Here is an 18,496-nt window from a genome sequence, read left to right on the forward strand (position 1 = left end):
ACCTCTGGCTCTGGGACAGGGCTGCCCCTGTGCTCCCCCCAGCCCCTGCCCACCGCCTCCCCAAAGGGCACTAACTCACAAAACTAATTCGTGCCTTAAAACCATCACCTGCAGCTTGACTTTGAGCAGGGCTGGGGATGAAAAGGGCTTTTCAAAGACCTCGATCGCGCAGGCATCAGCACACGCTTTTGAGCAGGAACACAGACACTGCGGGTTGTAGAATGCAAACTCGCTGCCAGCCCAGCCCGGGACAAGGCATCCCAAAAAGCTGCAGGAATCGCCACAGGTCTCTCCCCACCCCACATGCTCAGAGCTGGCAGTGGCCAAGTGCAGCCACATCGGGTCCCAGGACCATCTCCAGCCCCCACCACCCCGCAGCTCCCCGCGCTGCACAGGCAAATGTGCACCCTGTGATAGGCTAAAATGCCTTGAAAAGTCACGCTTTAGGGGTTTCTTCCAGGAATAAAGCACTGGTGCCAGCATGGACACATGCTTCCCCTGGGTCCTCCAGGAGAGGAGGAGGAAGGCTGAGCACAAGCACATGCACAGACACGGAGCTAGTCTAGCGGCCGAGGCCAGGTCAGTACCATCTGCAACACGAGCCCAGCAGGTCCCAGCACACGTCGGGGCAGAGCAGCTCCTGCAGACCAGCGTGCTGAAGCCACAATGCCGCTGTGCGCCTCAGCAAAGGTGTTTGCCCCCTGAACCTCCTCCAAGGCTGAAGGGATGCTCTCGGCACAGCTGGGAAGCGTGCAGTGTCCCACGGCAGCGCTGCGAGGGGAGCGGACGCTCTGGCCCCACTCGTCCCCCCGGAACGGGGATTTACTCAAACCAAGCTGAGCTCATCTGCCACGGGTGTGACGGCAGCACCGTAATCACCGGAGATCAGGGCTTGCCACCTAATCGGCTCAATCCTGCCAAGGACCACCTCACCCACAGCACTCTGCACCCACCAGTGCTTTTGGGGCTGCTCCCAGCACCAGCTCCATCCCTCCATGGCCCAGCCCAGCAGACTTCACCATTTCCTGGGGGCAGCCAAACAGGGTCTATTCGCTGCTGGCAGGAATTGCACCGCCTGGATGTACTCCAGGCTCCGGATCACCCTGCGACACATCAAGCCTTTCCACCTCTGCTCTGCCGAGCTGGAGAAAACACAGGCAGGAGCATTCCTGCCTAATTTACATTGTTAACATATTTTCTTTTAAGTCAGCTCCCCGTGGTGTTTCCTCTCCTTTTGCATGTGGTTTTGGTCAGAAAATGGCTCCTTTGCTCGCCTGCTCCCTGAAAAGAAAATCTCTGCTGGTGGAGCCCGCCAGGGCTGCCTCGGGACACTGAGATGTCCTGGGCAGGGGGGACAAGGGACACCGCTCAGGGCCTCGGTGTCCATCCCTGCTGTCTCACCTCCAGCCAGGACTTCTCCATCCCCTGCACTTTTGCTTCTCCACTGCAGGCAGCAAACACCAAGGGACGCATGGGAGCGATGCACAGCCACCTTCGGGGGTTGCAGAGCAGAAGGGCAGCTCTGGCAGCGCAGGATCCTGACCAAAACCCGAACACCGGCAGGCAGAGCAGCGAGGGGCAATGCTGGGAGTCGGGAAGGAGCCGAGCCGGGGGAGAAACCTGCGCAGGAAGGGGGCCCAGGGCCGCAGCACCGCCAGAACAAGGGGCCCATTTACACCCGCCCTGACACGGGGACCCTCCCTTGGCAGTAATGGTTATACTGGGAGCTGAGCCGCGGGCAAGCTTTAATTACCACTATTAATACAATTTTGTTGGAAGCTCAAAGGCTGCTGCCTTCACTCAGATTTAGGGATGCACTTAACTTTAAGCAGATGCTTATGGCCCTGATTCGGGAATGGGAGGGGTGTCCTTGTGTCCTCAACATGAAAACTCGCTGTCTTTCACACTACAAAGATGAGGAAAGCTGGGAGAAGCTGGAGTCCTCACTACGACTACCAGCGGTGCCTGCAGCCCTGCTTGCCATGAGAACCGGGGAGGCTTTGGGCTCGTGCCACAGCCAGGAGCAGGATTACTGCCTCCATTCACTGCTGTGCCAGGGATCCGCCGCCTGCTACAGTGGGGCTGGTTTTCATTCCCCTTCCCCCAGGAATGACTCAAATTTTCCCATTAAAGCAACACCAGAAAGGGGGCTATTGTAGCCCTGCATCCCCCGGGGCCAGGGGGACCTCGGTGACACTGTGGAGGGGGACGGCAGGGCTGACTGCTGATGACAAACGTCAAAAGAGCCTCAAAACCCAGCCAGAAAGCAGGGCCGCTGGCTGGCAGCACTGCAAGGGGGGAGGCAAAGCACCCCCAGGTCTGCGCTACAGGGCGAGGACACGGCAGCTCTCCCATCGTCCCCACCACCCGTCGCTGGGAAAAGTGGAGTGAGGATGCTCCCAGGGTTTGCTAACCCCTGGATGGTCCTCAGGTCCATGCTGGGAAGGGCCTGGGGGCTCCCCTCCTCCCCGGCCGCACACGTTTCACCCAGCTCCGTCCCCCACCTCAGAGTCAGCCAGCACCGAATCAGCTCAAACTCCAGATGTTGGTGAAATGCTATAAATAAAGGAGGGGGAAGGGGAGACAGGGCTGGTGGGACGCCAAGCCCACCAAAACACAAGCAGATGCTCCCCTTCCTCACAGGGCTGGGCTGCACCCATCTGCAGCTAGACTTGGGGAGGAAGGTGACGTTCCCAGCACCCAGAGGTGCTGCAGCTGGCAAGACTCCCCCCACACTCCCCCAGCACCCGCAGAAGGGGGGTGTAATTCAGAGGTTTTCCACCAGGCAAGCCAGGAATAAATCCTCGGGCAGGACCAGCTCAGTAAACAACCTGCTTCCATTTTTATACAGCCACAACTCTCATTACCACCCATCCCATTAGCCAAGGAGGTGTCTCAGTTCTGACACCAGCCATCATAACAGGAAAACCTCACTCCGTTCTTCCTATACAGACCCGACAGCTTCACTGACACTTGCTCTGAAAACCCGTTTCTTCAAAGCATCTCCTGGGCAGTGGCAGCTGCTGCCTCCACATTGCAACAGCCAGGGGAAAATTTTGGGTGCTCCCCAGGGACAAGCAGGGACTATGGCAGCACCCACGGCAATCCCTGCCCTGAGAGAAAAGGAGGAGCTCAAACACGGCTGAGCTGCCACAAAATACCTTTAGGCAGAGCCTATGATCACCCCAAAATGAGCAGTTGTCTTAAATATCAGCAGGAGGACAAGAGGGGTGCTGCAGGTTCCTGACGGTGCTGGCACAAACTGTGCTGCAGTGCCACCCTTCCTCACCTTGGTGTCAAAGCTTTGTGTCACCACCGACCCAAACCGCCAGGCACCTTGCCTGCCCACACAGGCTGCCAGCCCCGAACACGAGGTCTGGGCTTTTGTAGCTTGTTCAAATTGCTGCCATTATTCAAATTGCTCCAATTATTTAAGTTGCTCCAGCTGGGTCTGAGTGATAGAAGCATCAAAAAAATCATTGATTTGTTTTTAAAAGTGCAAAAGACATTAAGCTTGTGTTGTTTCCCTCAATAGCTGCAGCAGTGCTGCCCCAGCATCCCCACGCCAGCCCGGGGGGCTCAGCCAGGCTCTGCATCGCTGCCCGGGGGGCTGCTGGAGGAGCAGGGGCTGCACCGGCACGCACGCCCAGCGCCCTTTGGATGCATCCCGCTGCTTTCTCTGCCAACGCACAGCACAAAGGGAGCGAGTGAGGATGGCAGGCGAGCCAGGAGACAGACGAGCGATCCCAATTAGCAGTGGAAAGCATCCAGCCACGGGTACTCAGCAGGACCCGCAGCCAAGCTGCGGCTGATATGGTAATTTGGATATTTTCAGTAGATGAGTCCCCAGCCTGACAGGTCTGCTGTGGCGGATGGGAGCACAGAGTCAGGGGCTGACCGTGATGGCCAGGGTGACACTGAGTCCCTGCTCTGTCCTCGGTCACAGCCTGACAGCAGCACGCACAAGGAGGAAGATTCGCGATGGAAACCACACACCCACAGGATGGCTCCTTCCAGCCGCAGAGGGGAAGGATGATGCCCGCAGACAGCCACAGCGAGTACCAAGCCTCAGCAGGGACCAGGGACACCCACCCTGAGCCCTGCAGCCCTTTCAGACACAGCAGAAGGGACGGTGTGGCTTGTCACTGGTGCCCCACAGCCCCCAGCAGCCCTTTCCAGGGCAACGCAAAAACAATCGGAAAAAAATAGTGAGGTCCTTCACTGTCCCCTGGCACTGTGGGAGTGGCATGAAGAAGAGGTAAGGACCCTCCCTGAGCTGTGCAAAGTGCCCAGGTGTCCCCCAAGCCCATGCACCCCAACCTGGTCCCTTCCAGGCACTATGGGATACAAACCCCCCCCCAGAGAGAGTGGGGCGGCCGTGCCAGCACCCTGCCACAGTCGGACCTCAGCCACGGCCCCAGACACGACAGAGGTTATTATCCCAAGAAACTTCCAGGCAGGAGAAAACAAGAGCAGGAAGGATGCGAAGGGTGGGGAGGATGCCTGATCTCCAGCCTGCGGTGACAGTGCCTGCCAGGGTGGCACAGCTCCCACCCCCCGAGGCACCCCACACCAGAGCAGGGTGATGGGAAGAGCATTTCACTTACAGCTTCCCGTCTGCGTTTCACCTTTAAGCAATCTGTTGCCAAACAAATAAGAGCTCGACCTTAGCTGCTGATGCTCTAAGGCGAGGGGGTAAGCCTGGATTTGCCCCTCTAAAATCCCCGGCACCGTGCCGCAGCTCCGGCCACGGCATTACAGAAATCCCTGAGCACAAAGGAGCCTCTCAGGAGAGGGGCTGTGGCTGGGGCCATGTCCCGGTGAGGACCATGCATCCCTGGTGGGGACAACCCCAGGCAAGGGTCCCTGATAGCCACAGCAACTGGCTGGTGAGGGAACGCCAGCCCTGTCCAGCTCCGTGGGGCCCATCTGATTCCACCCACCTCCCCCCTAGCAGCGATGCCTCCAGCTGAGCTATCCCTGCCATTCCTCAATCCCACAGCTGGGGAATTTCTCAGCCACGAGAAGCAGCTTTTTCCCCCCACCATTTGCTGGCGTTTGAGCAGACTCAGACAGCGAAGGCACCCACGCTCTCCCCCAGGCAGGGCTGGAGCCAGGAACAGCAGCACAGGCTTGGCTGGGAGCACGGAGCAGCTGGCCCAGGCTGGGGAGAGACAGGGAGGGAGGGAGGATGGAGGAGACCAAAAACGCCACGTGCATGTGTTTTCTTTAACAGAGACAACTTTTCCAGCATGATCTGCCAAGGGAACGCACAGCCGGGATGCCGGTGAGCTCCCCTGCTCTGGAGGGATCGGCTCCAGGACAACACAGGGCAGCAGTGCAGGTCCTGGCAGGCTGGGATTTGTCCAGGAGGAGAAACATGGAATCTCCATTCTGGATGCAAAAAGATCTCACCAGATCCAGAGGAATCTATTTTCCAGTGGGTAGGAGGCAAGGAGCGTTGGTCATTCTGTGCAGGGCTCAAATCATGGCTCAAGCTGCTGGAACAGGGGGAAAAGTCCTTCCCACGCTCACCATGAACCCCCCGGGGCAAGGGGAGGGATTGCTGCGGGCGATGGGAAGGCAGCAGGAGATGCTGGGAATGAGCTTCCCAGATCACACAGCGTGCAGGGGCTGTGCCGCAGCTGAGACCTCACAGCCCCCTGGGGAGAGACGTGCCCCGCTCCACGGCACCCCAAACTGGAGGCATAACTGCCACCCACGACAGCACATCTCAACATCCTCAACACCACCCCAAGGACAGGCGATGGATCCCAAATGGACCCTCCTGCCCAGGGCAGGACCCAAAGCAGACCCCGCACACGAGCTCGCACTCGCTTGCAGCTGGGGCAGCCAGAGGCTCTGGCCAGAGCCACACACCATAAAACCACTGACCACGCCATACCGGCCTGCCCTTTGGACTCTTCAGCATTCTGCTGAGGCCAAGCCTTGAGCAATCACCAAATCATTCATTAATGCTGGCCCCATTCATTGCCTTTAATAACCCTAAGTCGTTAGCAGGAATCCAGTCGTACCAGCTCCATACTCCCACGGAGACTAGCTTGGCACCGTGATTGCTGAGGGAAATCCCCCCTCGAGATGGCGGGGGCTCTCATGCAACACGCCAGGGAGCACCAGGGGCTTGTGCGATGCACCAGGCACCTTGGGGAGCACCGCTCCCTCCCCGGAGAACACCATACACCGCATCACAGACGGGGCTCTCAGCCACACACCCAGGGAAGATATTTTCTCAAGGGCTGAGTTTGCTCAGGCTCTAACTCCTGGCTTTCACCCTGCAGGCTGCACGGCCAGACTGCAGCACCTCCAGGGCTGTGGGACACCATCACAGGACCACGTACCAAATTCCACATCCCACAGCTGCTTCCTGCCCACTGCGGTCCACAGCCCACGGGTGCAGCACCTACCTGCTCAAACCCACCAAGAGCTGCCCTGAAAGCCTAATTTTTGGGGATGGGGTGTGGTCCCCAGCAGGTCAATAAACAACCTGCAGCCCTGCAGAAAGTCGGCTGTTAGCCAAGACGCCTAACACGGGATGGGGAAGCCTGCGTTCTGCACCACGGGCCAGCGAGGACACGGCTCCTGGTCCTCCCCCTGAGCACCCCCCCCAGCCCTGGAGGAAGAGGTCACAGGTGCTATATTTAGACTTGCAGAGCCCAATAAAGCACCCGCAGGGTGGGAGAGAGCCCACACAAGCCATCCTAGCTGATCTCCCCCCTCTCCACCACCAAGCCCACCCCATGCCCAGGCTGGGATGGATGCAGGGCAGGAGGAGCTGGGTGCAGCCCCGCAGGTACTTCAGCTCTGCAGAGCACACTACACACTCACCACATGCTTGCTGCACGCTCACCGCACACCTTCCAGCTCCCACTGCTGCACAGCAGCGTTTCGCTATCCCGGCTGTCCCCAGCATGGGGACACATCTGCGCCTCCCCAGCACGGCCCCTGCCCGGGGAAGGGGGGGAACAGGCACTGCTCTGTGAGCGCCGGGGAGCATCGGGACCAGGGAAGTTCAATAGTTTACTACCAATATTTGTCTTGGCCGGGCAGCACGGCTTGCTGGAGGAAATGGGGCAGGGGGAGGGCTCCAAACATCCTCTGCATTCCTTATAATGAAAGTAAAGCCAGCGCTGTGGCACCCGCGCTTGGGGTTAACCAAATGTAAGGCCTTTTGTATTTAAAAATCCTGGGTGTAATTTTCCAAAACGCAGAACGAGCGAGGGGCCTCACTCCTCACCCTCGGCATGACGTGTGAATACCCCTCCTCCCAAGAACCCGCAATTCAAAGCTTTTGCACAAAATCTGTCCATGGAGCTGATCCGGACACAGCACCCAAAGCCTCCGGCTCTGCCTGGGGCTCTCCTTAACCTCCTCCCCACAACACAACCCTCCTTCCACAGTGAGCACTACCAAACGCCAGTGCACTGGTGGAAAACAGGGGGTCAAAGTGTGACCTGATGCAATTGGGGAACACCATGGCTCACTCACTCAGCCTGTAGCACTGTGATGCTCAGCTCAAAAATGACATTTTAAACGTAGCTCCTTGAAAATGAGAAGATGCCTCTCGCTTGCCAAAGGCTGCAGGGAGCTGAGCACCTTCCCGGCAGCTGCTCTCCGGGCGAGGGACTGGTGTTTATCTCCAGCTGGGGCAGCTGATCAGCACCTCAGTGCTGGGGCAGATAAGGAGGTTTGGAGGGAGCTCTGCCAAAGCCCTGTGCAGCAGTGGGTGGTCCAAGGCAAAGTGCATTTCCGACGCAGAGCAGGAAGACCTCCTGCGATAACCCCCAGAGCCAGCTCCAGGCTCCGGCTGCTCCTGCTGATAAACCCCGGGCGAAGGCGGGTGCACGGTGTCAGGCACACTCAGGTGCTGGCTGCGGGGATCTGAGCACACCAAGGCCACCGTCCCTGCTGTGAGCCATGCCCGTGGGAAGGACTGACGAGGACCAGAAAGCCACAGGGAAAGCAGCTGCCCCAGGAACAGCCTCAGCACAGCACTTGCAAAGCTGAGACACAGATCCAGGTGCCCGGCAAAACCCCGCAGCCACTTCACGGAGTGGCACAAGGCAATTTTTATCCCCACGTTCGTGCTGCCCCTAGCACCTCTGAAGCACAACACAGGGTCTTCCATGTCCCCCACCCCCAGGACAGACTCAGCCCCCCAGTGTCAGTGGGAGCCCTGGACTCATTAACAGCTGCCAGACAAGAGCAGGGAACTCTTCCAGGCAAAGCAGACTATTCACTCTGCTTAGGACTAATTAGGGCTTGTCTTAATTAAATCCTGCTAACCATGAACAACCGCAGGGCCAGAATTAACTGATTTACCTGGGATGGCCTTTGGCTGCTCACAAGGGACTGCCGGCTCGGTGCAAGAGAGCCAACCCCAACAATGGCTGCGGACACAGCAAGGTGGGAGCTGTCAGGGCTTGGGAAGAGCCACTGGAGACCTGCCCCATGGCAGAGCATCACACCCCAGGGAACGCCAGTCCAGCCAGACCCTGACCAAGGGCTGCGGGAAGAGCTGCTGCAGCACACCCCGGCATGGGAGCCCAGCCCACCAAGGCAGGAGCGGAGAGGGATTAGCCCTCCCGCTGCCTTTTGTAATGCTCGTTTCTTTAACGGGATTAGTCCCTGTAAGTCCATAAGAGGGTTTAATCACATAACACCACGGGGTGAGCAGCGGGGCTCCTGCCGGGTCTGTGCAGACGGTGAGCCTCACTTAGCCGGGTGCGTAGCAGATGGCAGCGGAGGGGCCCAGGACCACATCCGCACACCAGCACACTGCTGCTCCCTGCCCCGCTCCTTTCTCGAGCATCCCTGGCTGCAGGGCAGCGCACGGGATGGTTCAGGCTGGGGCTGGAGACCCCATAGAGGAAAAGACCTGCTGCCCTTGGCTGGCCAGGCGGTCAGAGCCCAAGATGCCTGCGAAGCATCCCTGTGTGCTAACGCAGCACCAGTACCTATAGGGAATTGCCTTTTCTACCTTCCCTGTGCTCATAAAACTACTCTTAAATTTGGCTTTCACAGACATCTACCACTGGCTTATTTTACCTGGTAACAAACTCTTGCAAGGTTTTAGAGGGAAGAGAGAGACATTTAGCCAACAAAATCCAGCTCCAAGTCTGGTTGCAGTTTAAATGTACACAGCAGTGGAACCAAAACACTCAGGAGTCCAGGAAAAGCTGTAATGAAGTTAAATTACAATATAGATCTTGCCAGAAATAATTATGTCGACAACTTGGGTTTTAATTCCTTATTTATAGAGACCTGTGTATCTGGAGAAACCCTTCGCTGATTAGAAGTTTAATTTTCTCTCTCTCTCATATCCCAACTGAAGTCTCCCAGGACCACTGGCTGTAAAATCTCCGTGCCTACAGATAGAGCCAAGGACTGGGAGCCAAAACTGGCTCGATTCAGACCTTAATTTATACACCGAGTTCTCCTACAGTGCTGGGTAAATCACTCAGCCTCACAGCCTCAGTCTCCCTGACCGAAGGGCAGGAATGAAACGCAGAGAGGCGATGCCACAGCCATCACATCACACTTGGGCTCTGTTAGGGCTGCAAGCAGTAAAGCCGTGTTGCCTTATGGATTAAAAGGAGCTCTTTAAAACTTCGTTTGGAAGTCGGGTGTGCCCGGCCAGCAGCTGGAAGCCCTGGGCCCCGTCTGGTCTGGGAATGCACGCTATAAGTCAACATACACACAGCACCTTTGCTCCATGTGTTTCCATTGCCCGCAAGCAATGCCGTAACACCAGCACCTTCTCCCCCTGGGTGGGAGCAGCCCCATGCCTGGGGGGGGCTGGGGAGGAGGAGGTGGGATTCACCCACAGCATCACCAGGTCTGGGGTCAAACACCCAGAAGTGTTTTATCCAGCCATGCTGCGCGGTGGCATCAGGGACAGTCCTGGATAAAGAGCTGTAAATGCGCAGTGTGCCGCCACCACCTCCTCCACAACTAATTTGGGTCTTGGGAATAAATAGAGAATGCAAAAAAGCATTGTTTTACGGTCCCCTCCACCACAACAGGACCACAAGCCCGATCAGCCCAGAGAAGCTCCAAGGGATGGAGCAAAGTCACAGCAGAGGCTCTGTGCAGCTGCCACGGCACATGCAGAAGGCCTTGATTCTGCCAGAAGATTTTTAATTTATTTGAAACCATTTAATATTTTTACTATTGAACAGAACCATTAAACAACTGGCAAGGAGCCCACTTGTAAGCAGGGCTGTTATTAAAGCAAGCTGTCGAGCGCATCCCTGTGAGCAGAGGGGGTCAGGACTGCCTGCTCCTGAGCAAGCTGCATTTTGAACAGTTCCTATTTAATATCAGTTTTCAAATCATTTTGAGGGAAAGCTTTTGATTACTCGAGGATGCAGAAGGGAACATCGCTGTCTGGACCACACGCAGCAACTCTTGGTGTCAGCAGCATCACCGCTCTGCAGCCAGGCAACGGGCTGGGATGCAAACACCCTCCTGCCCCCCCTCCCAAAGAGGTGTGGGGTCCCAGGGGTGACCCCACTGTACCCTTGCAGGACTAGATAGCCCTTGAGAGTGTGTGGCCCCAGGAACAAAGGCTCTTGGCAGGGTGCAGCCCCTCCCGATGCTAATCTGCCTCCTGCCTCCCATTCCCTTCAACTCACTTTGTATTTCACTAAAAATATCACAGCGGAGGAAGTTTCTGCTGCAGGGTGGATGCTCTCCTCCCCGGGAGGGGCTTCCTGCACTGCCCTGGTGCAAAAATAACCTCTCAGCCAAGCTCCTGCACGGGACCCGCTGCCTGCACCAAGACCGGGCAGGCGAGCTGTGGCCAGGGGCCACCTGCTCAGCCCCCTCCCTCTATCCCTGCAGCCCACTTGCAACTCCCAGGTGTTTTGGGTGATGGGATACAGCCACAGTTCCCATGAAAGTAGGCATTTTGCATCCAAGCCCCCTTCCCACAGCACTGGGAGGATATGAGTATGCGGGACCTGGGGGGTCAGGAACCAGGAATGACCCCACCGTGCTCCAGCACAGCAAGCAACACAGTTTTCTTCACCTCGCAACACCACGGGTAAGTGTCCCATCTCATATCTGGATTGCACCCAGCAGGATGAGGCTCAGAACCCCGTTGGTACCTCCGAGTGCTGGGGCAAAACCCAGCACACGCTGCTCCCTCACGGGCTCATCACGACTCAAGCCAAGGCTCCAGCAAACCTCACTGCAGACAGTGGCACTGCGATGCCAGCCCCAAACTGATACCGAAAACCAGCGATCAGAAGTCAGAAGTTAACAGACTGCTGACGTGCAAGGGGTGAGCAGATGGGACCACATGGGGAATGAGGCGGGGGTTGCCTTGGTCCCAGCGTGGGGACCTGCAAGAGCCCATTTAGCCTATTGCTGCCCGCACAGCAGGAAAGCAAAGCACTCCATGCTCCTCCGAGCAAAGCCCATGGTGTAGCAGCCTCCCACAGCCTGGATTGCCACAGGCCACCACCCCATTGCCCACAAGGCAAGGGAGAAGTGTCCCACCGCCATCCCCGGAGAGGATCCCTCCAGCTGCCACACGCCCCAACCTCCGTCCCCACGATGCCGTGAGCTGGAGCTGCTCCAGAGCCCACCCGCACCACCTGCGGCCCCAGCACTGGCTCTGCCCAGCCCCATGACACACGATGCCAGCGAGCCCAGCGCTATCAATAATGCAGCAGGGTCAGCACCAGCACAGGGCCACCGGCTTCCCCGCAGCTCCGCCACGCACCAGCCCAACTACTGCCTCTGGGATAGGATTGAAGCGCTAATCCCAAAAGCAAGCCCAGCTTTGCTGCTGCACCTCGACGGAGCTCCTGCAGTAACCAGACCCCTTGCCATCCCCACGCAGCCCAGTGCCCACTGCAATGCTGCCCTTTGCAGGGAGGCGGGGGTCTCCAGCCCTGCTGTTCTGCTTCCTCGCTCCCTGCAGGCATCTTCCCTTCCCCAGCAGGGATGTGGGAAGCAGCACTCCCATCCAATGCCCTCAGCCGGGCACAGCAGAGCAGCAACCTGAGCTCCGGGCAGCCGGGGTGCAGCTCCATGCTGTGAGTGCAGAAACAGCTTTGCAAAGTGTGTTTTAAGAGAAATGTAGAGCGCACAGTGATGCACCCCTGCCCTAACAGGACACGCACACAGCTTCCTTTCAACTTTGCCCTTTCAGACCTGCAGTGACTGCCGCTGGGCTGGCAGCATCCACAAAAATAGCTGCTGTGGGAAGGGCAGAGAACGCTGCTGGGACATGGCCACAGCTCCTGGGGCTCCACGCTAGAGGGTTTCCCCAAGCCTCTGCCTGCACAGCGGGAACCTCACCCAGGTTGTACCAGGGATGAGATTTGCTGTCCTCCCCGACCACCCTCTCCCCGCAGGTCTGAGCCTGCCACCAGGGCCCAGGGAACGCACAATGCTGCAGGGAAGTGCTTTAATTTAAACCATGCACTTTTTTTTTGAGGGTTTTTTTTTTAATCACATAATTACTGCAGACATTTCTGCTCATGTTAGGTTTTATTACATCTTTGTGGTTATTCTACAAGCCCTGAATTTTGGGCCTCAACTGAGTTGGCAAAGTTCTCCAAAAACATCTGTCCTGAGTTACTCCCCTTCCAGCACTCCGGCAGAAAGCTGGCGGCTGAAGATGTTGCAACCCAGAGTTTTATTTGCAAAAGAAAAAGTTCTTATTCCTGACCCAAACAGAAGTGTAAATATTTATTGCCTCAATGTCAGCGCTGGCCCCACACCTGTGGGTCCCAACACCCAGGCACTCATCCATCCTCCTCCAGAAAACAGCATGTCTGTCCCCAGGCACATCAGCTTTCTGAAGCCCAGGTCAGTGGCACGCAAGAGGCTCGACGCCTGCACGCTGTTGTGACAAAGAGCCAGCCACAGTCCCCGGCGCTGGCAGAGGGACACCCATTCTCCTGCTGTTTGCAGTTCTTGCCAGCAGCAATGCTAAGGTGATATCGTCCGTCCCTGAGCAGGGGCCAGTTAACAACTGGCTGCTAATTCTCCTACATTAAAATTCCCAGACCCAACAGGCTGCTTGAATCCAGCAGCTACAAGACACAGGTTTGTTTTCCAAATGATAAACACTGGTCGTAAAGGTCCCTTTGCACACCCACCCCCTGCAGTCATGCTTTGGTGTGACCAGAGCAGCAATGGAGGGGAATTGCATCACCCCGAACACATCTTGGTGGCTTTACTGTCGTTCTTGTTTCTCCTACAAACACAGCTGGAGAAAGCAGTGAGGCAGCAAGTCCCAAGGACACCACCGACGTGGCTCAGGAAGCCTGCATGGCCGTACCAGGGGTTCCAGTAACAGCACCTCCCTCCCACTGCTCAGCAGGGGCAGCCGAGCTGCGGCAGCTGCCTGCAAAGGTGCTGCCAGCCCCAGGCCATGCTGCCTGCACACCGCGAACACCTCTGGGACAGCCGGCAGCATCCAGGCGAGCACCCGGCAGCACCACTCAGCAAGAGCCTGGCCCCGCAGCAGGCCTGCCTTTTACACACCATTAGCCCAGGCATTTAACGAACAGCCGCTGCTGGCTCACACCGCTGTCCCAAAGGCACCTTTGCCATAAAGGCAACTCACCACGCAGCACCCAACACACACGGAGCAGCCCCTGCCACCCCCCTGCCCTCCAGCACAGCCCTGCCGGCTACCTCCCAAACCCCTGGGGACTCAATGCTGGGTGCTCGGCAGGGGAGGGCCGGAGCTCCAGGGAAAAGCAGAAAACAGCCCAGTGGCCACAAGAACATGTTTGAGACAGGGGTGTGCACGGCATGGGGACATGGGGAGCGCTGGTTCCCCTCCTAGGGGACACAGCCTGGGGCAGGCAGCGAGCAGGCAAACCCCTCCAGCACAGGCAGGCACGGACCTGGGATGGGGCAAGGCAGACCCTGCTCCCCGTGCCACCACGGCCATGCAGAGCATGAGTCCCCAGGGTGCTGGGGATCACAGCGCTGTGCCGGGCACTGCTGCTGGCAAGCAGCCCTGCCAACCTGCTCTCGGGGCAGGCAGCCTGATTTTAAATACGTGCTGAATTATTCATGGCATAACCGTGGTTCTTGGAGCACAAGGTCCTAGACACCAGGTCGCTGCTGGGGGTGCGTGTTGACCTCCCCATCCATGGCAGCGCTCCCGGGAGGGTTCACTTCTCTTGCAAAGTAAGACTGGGACAGCATGGGGGAGGCTGGCAGGGCCATGCTCATCCTGCCTGCTGCATCGCATCACCTCCCCGCTGCCCACTGCTGCGGCCACCCCGGGTGCCAGATTTCCCTCCTCTGTTTCAGTTGCTCATTGCTTCAGGCTGCACCAAAAAATATGGCCTCAAATCAAGGAAACTGCAGCCTTTACATAAACAAATGCTGCTCAAAAAAAGGCTGCTCCCTGGGAGCAGCCTGGAGCACCAGCACCACTTCCTACAGGGGCAGGTTGGGGCCAGGAGTCTGAAGGGGGAGCAGAGCTGCATTTTCTCCTCCTTCAGACACCTCCAGGGAAGCTACACAAAAGACCCAAGCCCAGCTTCTCCCAGTGCCACTCAGCTCAGAGCCTGGTCCCCTCCAAACCTGGCTGGGGACAATTCTCTGACTGGACCCCAGCTGCCACAGCCCTTCTGCAGGGACGGAAATCTCCCAAACATACCATGCTCTCGGGAGCTGCGCACACCATTGCTCACCCAGCACCTATGATCTGCAGGACTAGGGTCAGTCTAGAGCTGCCCCATGCAGGGACATGGCACTGAAGGGCTAGGCACTGCAGGAACTGGGGTGCACCATTGCTCCCCTCACCTCCAGCCATTTTGGACCTCAGAGAAGAGCCATATCACCCAGACCAAGAGCCTGGAGCAGTTTTTACCACCTTGAAGCAAGCAGGACTGCAAGGCACAGGAGCAGGATGCTCTGACCACCCCGGACCTTGTACCAGGGTCACTCACGGCCCCAGCACAGAGAGGTGACCTTGGCCAGGAAAGCCTGCAGCGCCCAGCTCTTTGAAGAACTGCCACCTGCAGAGGCAGGAACAAACCAGCCACTGACCTGAGCAAACATACAACATGCTCAGCAGCCCCTGTCCCCCCAATCCCATTGCCCCCAGGGTCAGTCCCCTTTGTCCACCTCAGGCTCTGCCAAACACCAGCCCCAGCTCCAGCACAGCAAGCACCAAATGCCCCAGCAACGCTGCCCCAGGTGAAGCCCCCCAGCCCCTCTGAGGGGAAATGTAGGTACTTCTCTCCCCTTGCACCCCAGCCCTCCCCAGCTCTCCCTGTCCCACCCTCTTCTTGAAGGAGCTGAAACCCAAAGGCCGGAAAGGACCGTCCTGTTCCCCTCGCCTGACTTCCCGTCAGCACACACTGTTGGATTGCACCCAGCAAACGAAACAGAGACAGGATAGGAAATCCCCAGCTTGGAAAGCTGCCCCCAGCCATGCCCAGCTCCCCCCCTCCCCAGGAACAATTCCTCTCCCACCAGCCACCCCAGGGGTGACCAGCCCCCCACTGCATCGACCCACAGGGGAAATACACCCATCGTCATCACACAGACCTTCAAAGAGCTTCAAATCACGCAATAAGTAAAATTAAAAATAAGAATACTGTCTTCAACCCTGCCCCTGCCAGTCCCAGAGAAAGGGGAATCCTCCTCTGCAAGATGCCAAACAGCTCTGGAGGGGATGACCAGAGGCAAGACCCCCTCTGTATCACTGGAGATGCACATGCCTCGTACCAGCATCACCTCTTATCTGCACAGGGGAATTTCTTCAGCTGTTACTCCATGGGGCCTCCTGAGGACACAAAGCTTCCCTGACTTTCCCACCCATGTCCCCCTGGGAGCCCCATGGCCACTCCTGGGCCAGCATCCAGCCACCACCCCACCTCCATGGGGGTGGAAGCTGACCAAGCTCTGCAGCCCCTGCAAACTCCCCAGCAAGGGGGGGGGAGGAAGAGGAGGAGGAGAAGGAGTGTGCCCACAGCAGCTCCACACTGGAGGAGGCCATTGAGCACCAGCACTCCCTGCCCAGCAGCACAGAGCAACAAGCACAGGGGGGCTGTAGCGTGAGGGCATGGAAGGGGACAAACAGCTGCAGAGGTGACAGTCACCCACTTGGCCACGCAACACCCACACTGCTCCTGCCACGTTCACGCCCCACGCAAGGGCAGCACGAGGACCAAACCCTGCTATCTGCCAAGCGCAAGGCTGCGCCGTCTCCGCCAGCCCGGCCCCAGCAGCAAGGCAGCCATGGAAACTGGACGTTTTCCACTCCAAATTCTTTCCTTTTTGGAAAGGAGTTTACCAATAAAAGGCACTTACAGCAGAATCACAGTCCAGACCCAGGCCACTTGAAAAAGAGCTAATTTCCTTCCCATTTAAGCAAAAAGCTGAGAACACATTCACCCCAGATGTTCCCTCCCTCCTGCAAATAATGGAGGGGAGAGAAGCTCATTCACGAGCTCCAGCTTCACTGCGTCCCTGATCTGTGCAGACTGTCCCCACAGGCAGGCGAGACCCAGGCTGGGACACCGACCTCAGCCGAGGCACCGTGGGGTCACTTGTCCCCAGGGCTGATGACCCCCCTCTGTCCCAGCCCCCCAGCGGCTCCCAGGGCTGGGGAGACCCTTGAGGGGCACAGGAGGGGAAAGAGCAGCTCAGCCCCCAGCAGCCAATGCTGCTTCAAGCAAGAGCAAAGGAGGCCAAGGAGCAGCTCACCCACTGCTTTGGGACAAACCGGGGTCCCCCAAGCCAACAGTCCCGTATGGAAGCTTTTTCTCTGACGGGGAGCAAGGCATGCTTGCAGAGGGAGGTGCTCCCAGGGTGGCTGCGCCCACTCCCTGGCTCTGCACCCAGCAGCCCCACACGCCGCCCAGCTCTGCCCTCACCTTCCTGCTGCCGTGCGAGGAGAAGCTGTGTGAGTGCCGCTGGAGGCTGCCCCCGCTCAGATCCAGCTGCGGCTTCCAGATGTCCCCGTTGTCACTGCTCACCGACTTGGTGGGTGAGACACTGGAGTTGAGCAGGATCCCGCTGTGCACCATCTCCTCCGTGCATGTCAGGCGCAGGCTGCACAAGTACTCGTCCGTCTCCTTGTCTACCACGAGCAAGCGGGTCTCTGTCTCCACGGCTTTGATGCGCTGCACAACCTGGAAAGGAGAGGAACAGCTGAGCAGAAACCCAGGGACCTCTCAGGGGCAGCAGGAGCCAGACCCAAGGACTGTCAACTCCCCCACACTCTCCTGCAGCTTCAGTCTTGCTGCAGGGTGCAAGTTTGCTGTCACTTCCAACCATCAGTGATGGGGGAGAAGGGCAGAGCACGGCTTTGGGGGATCCCCAGGACGGAGCATCTGTTGCCTGCAGCCCCAGGTGATGATGGCGATGGCTCTTTCCACCCCATGCCCTACAACCCATATGACAGCTCTGCCCAGGGTAACTGCCCAGACCACCTGGGATCACCTGCTCTGCTCAGACAGAAGCTTTCAGAGGCTGAATCATTTCCCCCCGAGCATCAAAAACTCTGCTGCCTGGTTTTGTCCCTTAGAGAGACAACACAATCTGTCCCACCAAGCAAACTGCCTCGCACACCCTCATTTCCTTGATCTGGGTGTCTTTCTTCCCCCGTACCCGGGGCAGGGTGGAGAGCCCGAGTGCACAAGGAGGCACCAAGCACCCATGCACACATTCGGTGGCTGGGCTGCCTTTGCTGGGTGCTCCCCACCACACCAGTGTATTGGCTACCCCACACCCCTGGCAGATTTATGAAAGAAACAACCCAAACCACACATTCATCCCCGGTCTGTGCCAGGGCCAGCAGAGATAAGGGAAAACAGTGCTGGGAGCAGGAGATGGGCCCGTCCCTGCTGGGATCCAGCTCCAGGCAGCACTGAATGGGGACCATTGTCCTGCCGCTGCCCGGCTCCTTCGCGGGGATCGGTGACTGGCAGAGACTCTGAAAGGAGCTTGCCGTGTCGGCACAGCAGGGAGAGCCAGGAGGAGCCGATCTCGGCCACAGTCAGGCAGGGGGGTAAATCACACCAGGGTGGGCTGTGATGGAAACGGGGCAGATCCAGGACATGCATAGGCTAAGGGAAAAGCACCCCCAGACTCCCTGCCAGCAGCCACAGAGGGCTGGCTCTGCTGGGCCACCTTCTCCCTTCAACAGACCTTCATCCCGAGGAGGAAGAGGGATATCATCACTGACAATGCTGCTTGGCAGCCATCCCCAGCCATGGAGTGGCCCTGAAGACCACAGACCTGTGACCCACCAGGCATGCTGAGAAACCCCCGAAGCAGCACTGGGCTTCCTTACAGGGCTCCCATTCTGATCTAGGTCACACCGGCCAGACAAGGTTATAAGTGACAAACGAGCCTAATGTGCAATTAGCTAACATTTATTTACTCCCCTGCAAGCTCCATTCAAGGTCAACAGAGCCGGTATCTGCAAACAAAAAAAAACAACCAACAAGAAATTTATAGGCTGCAGACAAGGCTGCTTGTC

At 57.9% G+C, this 18,496-nt stretch overlaps 1 protein-coding gene across 1 annotated transcript in view; it reads right to left on the bottom strand.

Annotated features, from left to right (window-relative positions):
• Positions 1-18,496, bottom strand: part of NHERF2 (NHERF family PDZ scaffold protein 2) — a 40,166-nt gene that overhangs the window by 18,044 nt on the left and 3,626 nt on the right. The window contains exon 2 of the mRNA XM_075768219.1: positions 16,887-17,144. Within this exon, the coding sequence (XP_075624334.1) occupies positions 16,887-17,144 (258 nt within the window). The remainder of the gene's footprint in view (positions 1-16,886; positions 17,145-18,496) is intronic.

The sequence above is a fragment of the Balearica regulorum genome, chromosome 15, assembly GCF_011004875.1.
Source record: "Balearica regulorum gibbericeps isolate bBalReg1 chromosome 15, bBalReg1.pri, whole genome shotgun sequence".
NCBI lineage: Eukaryota > Metazoa > Chordata > Aves > Gruiformes > Gruidae > Balearica > Balearica regulorum.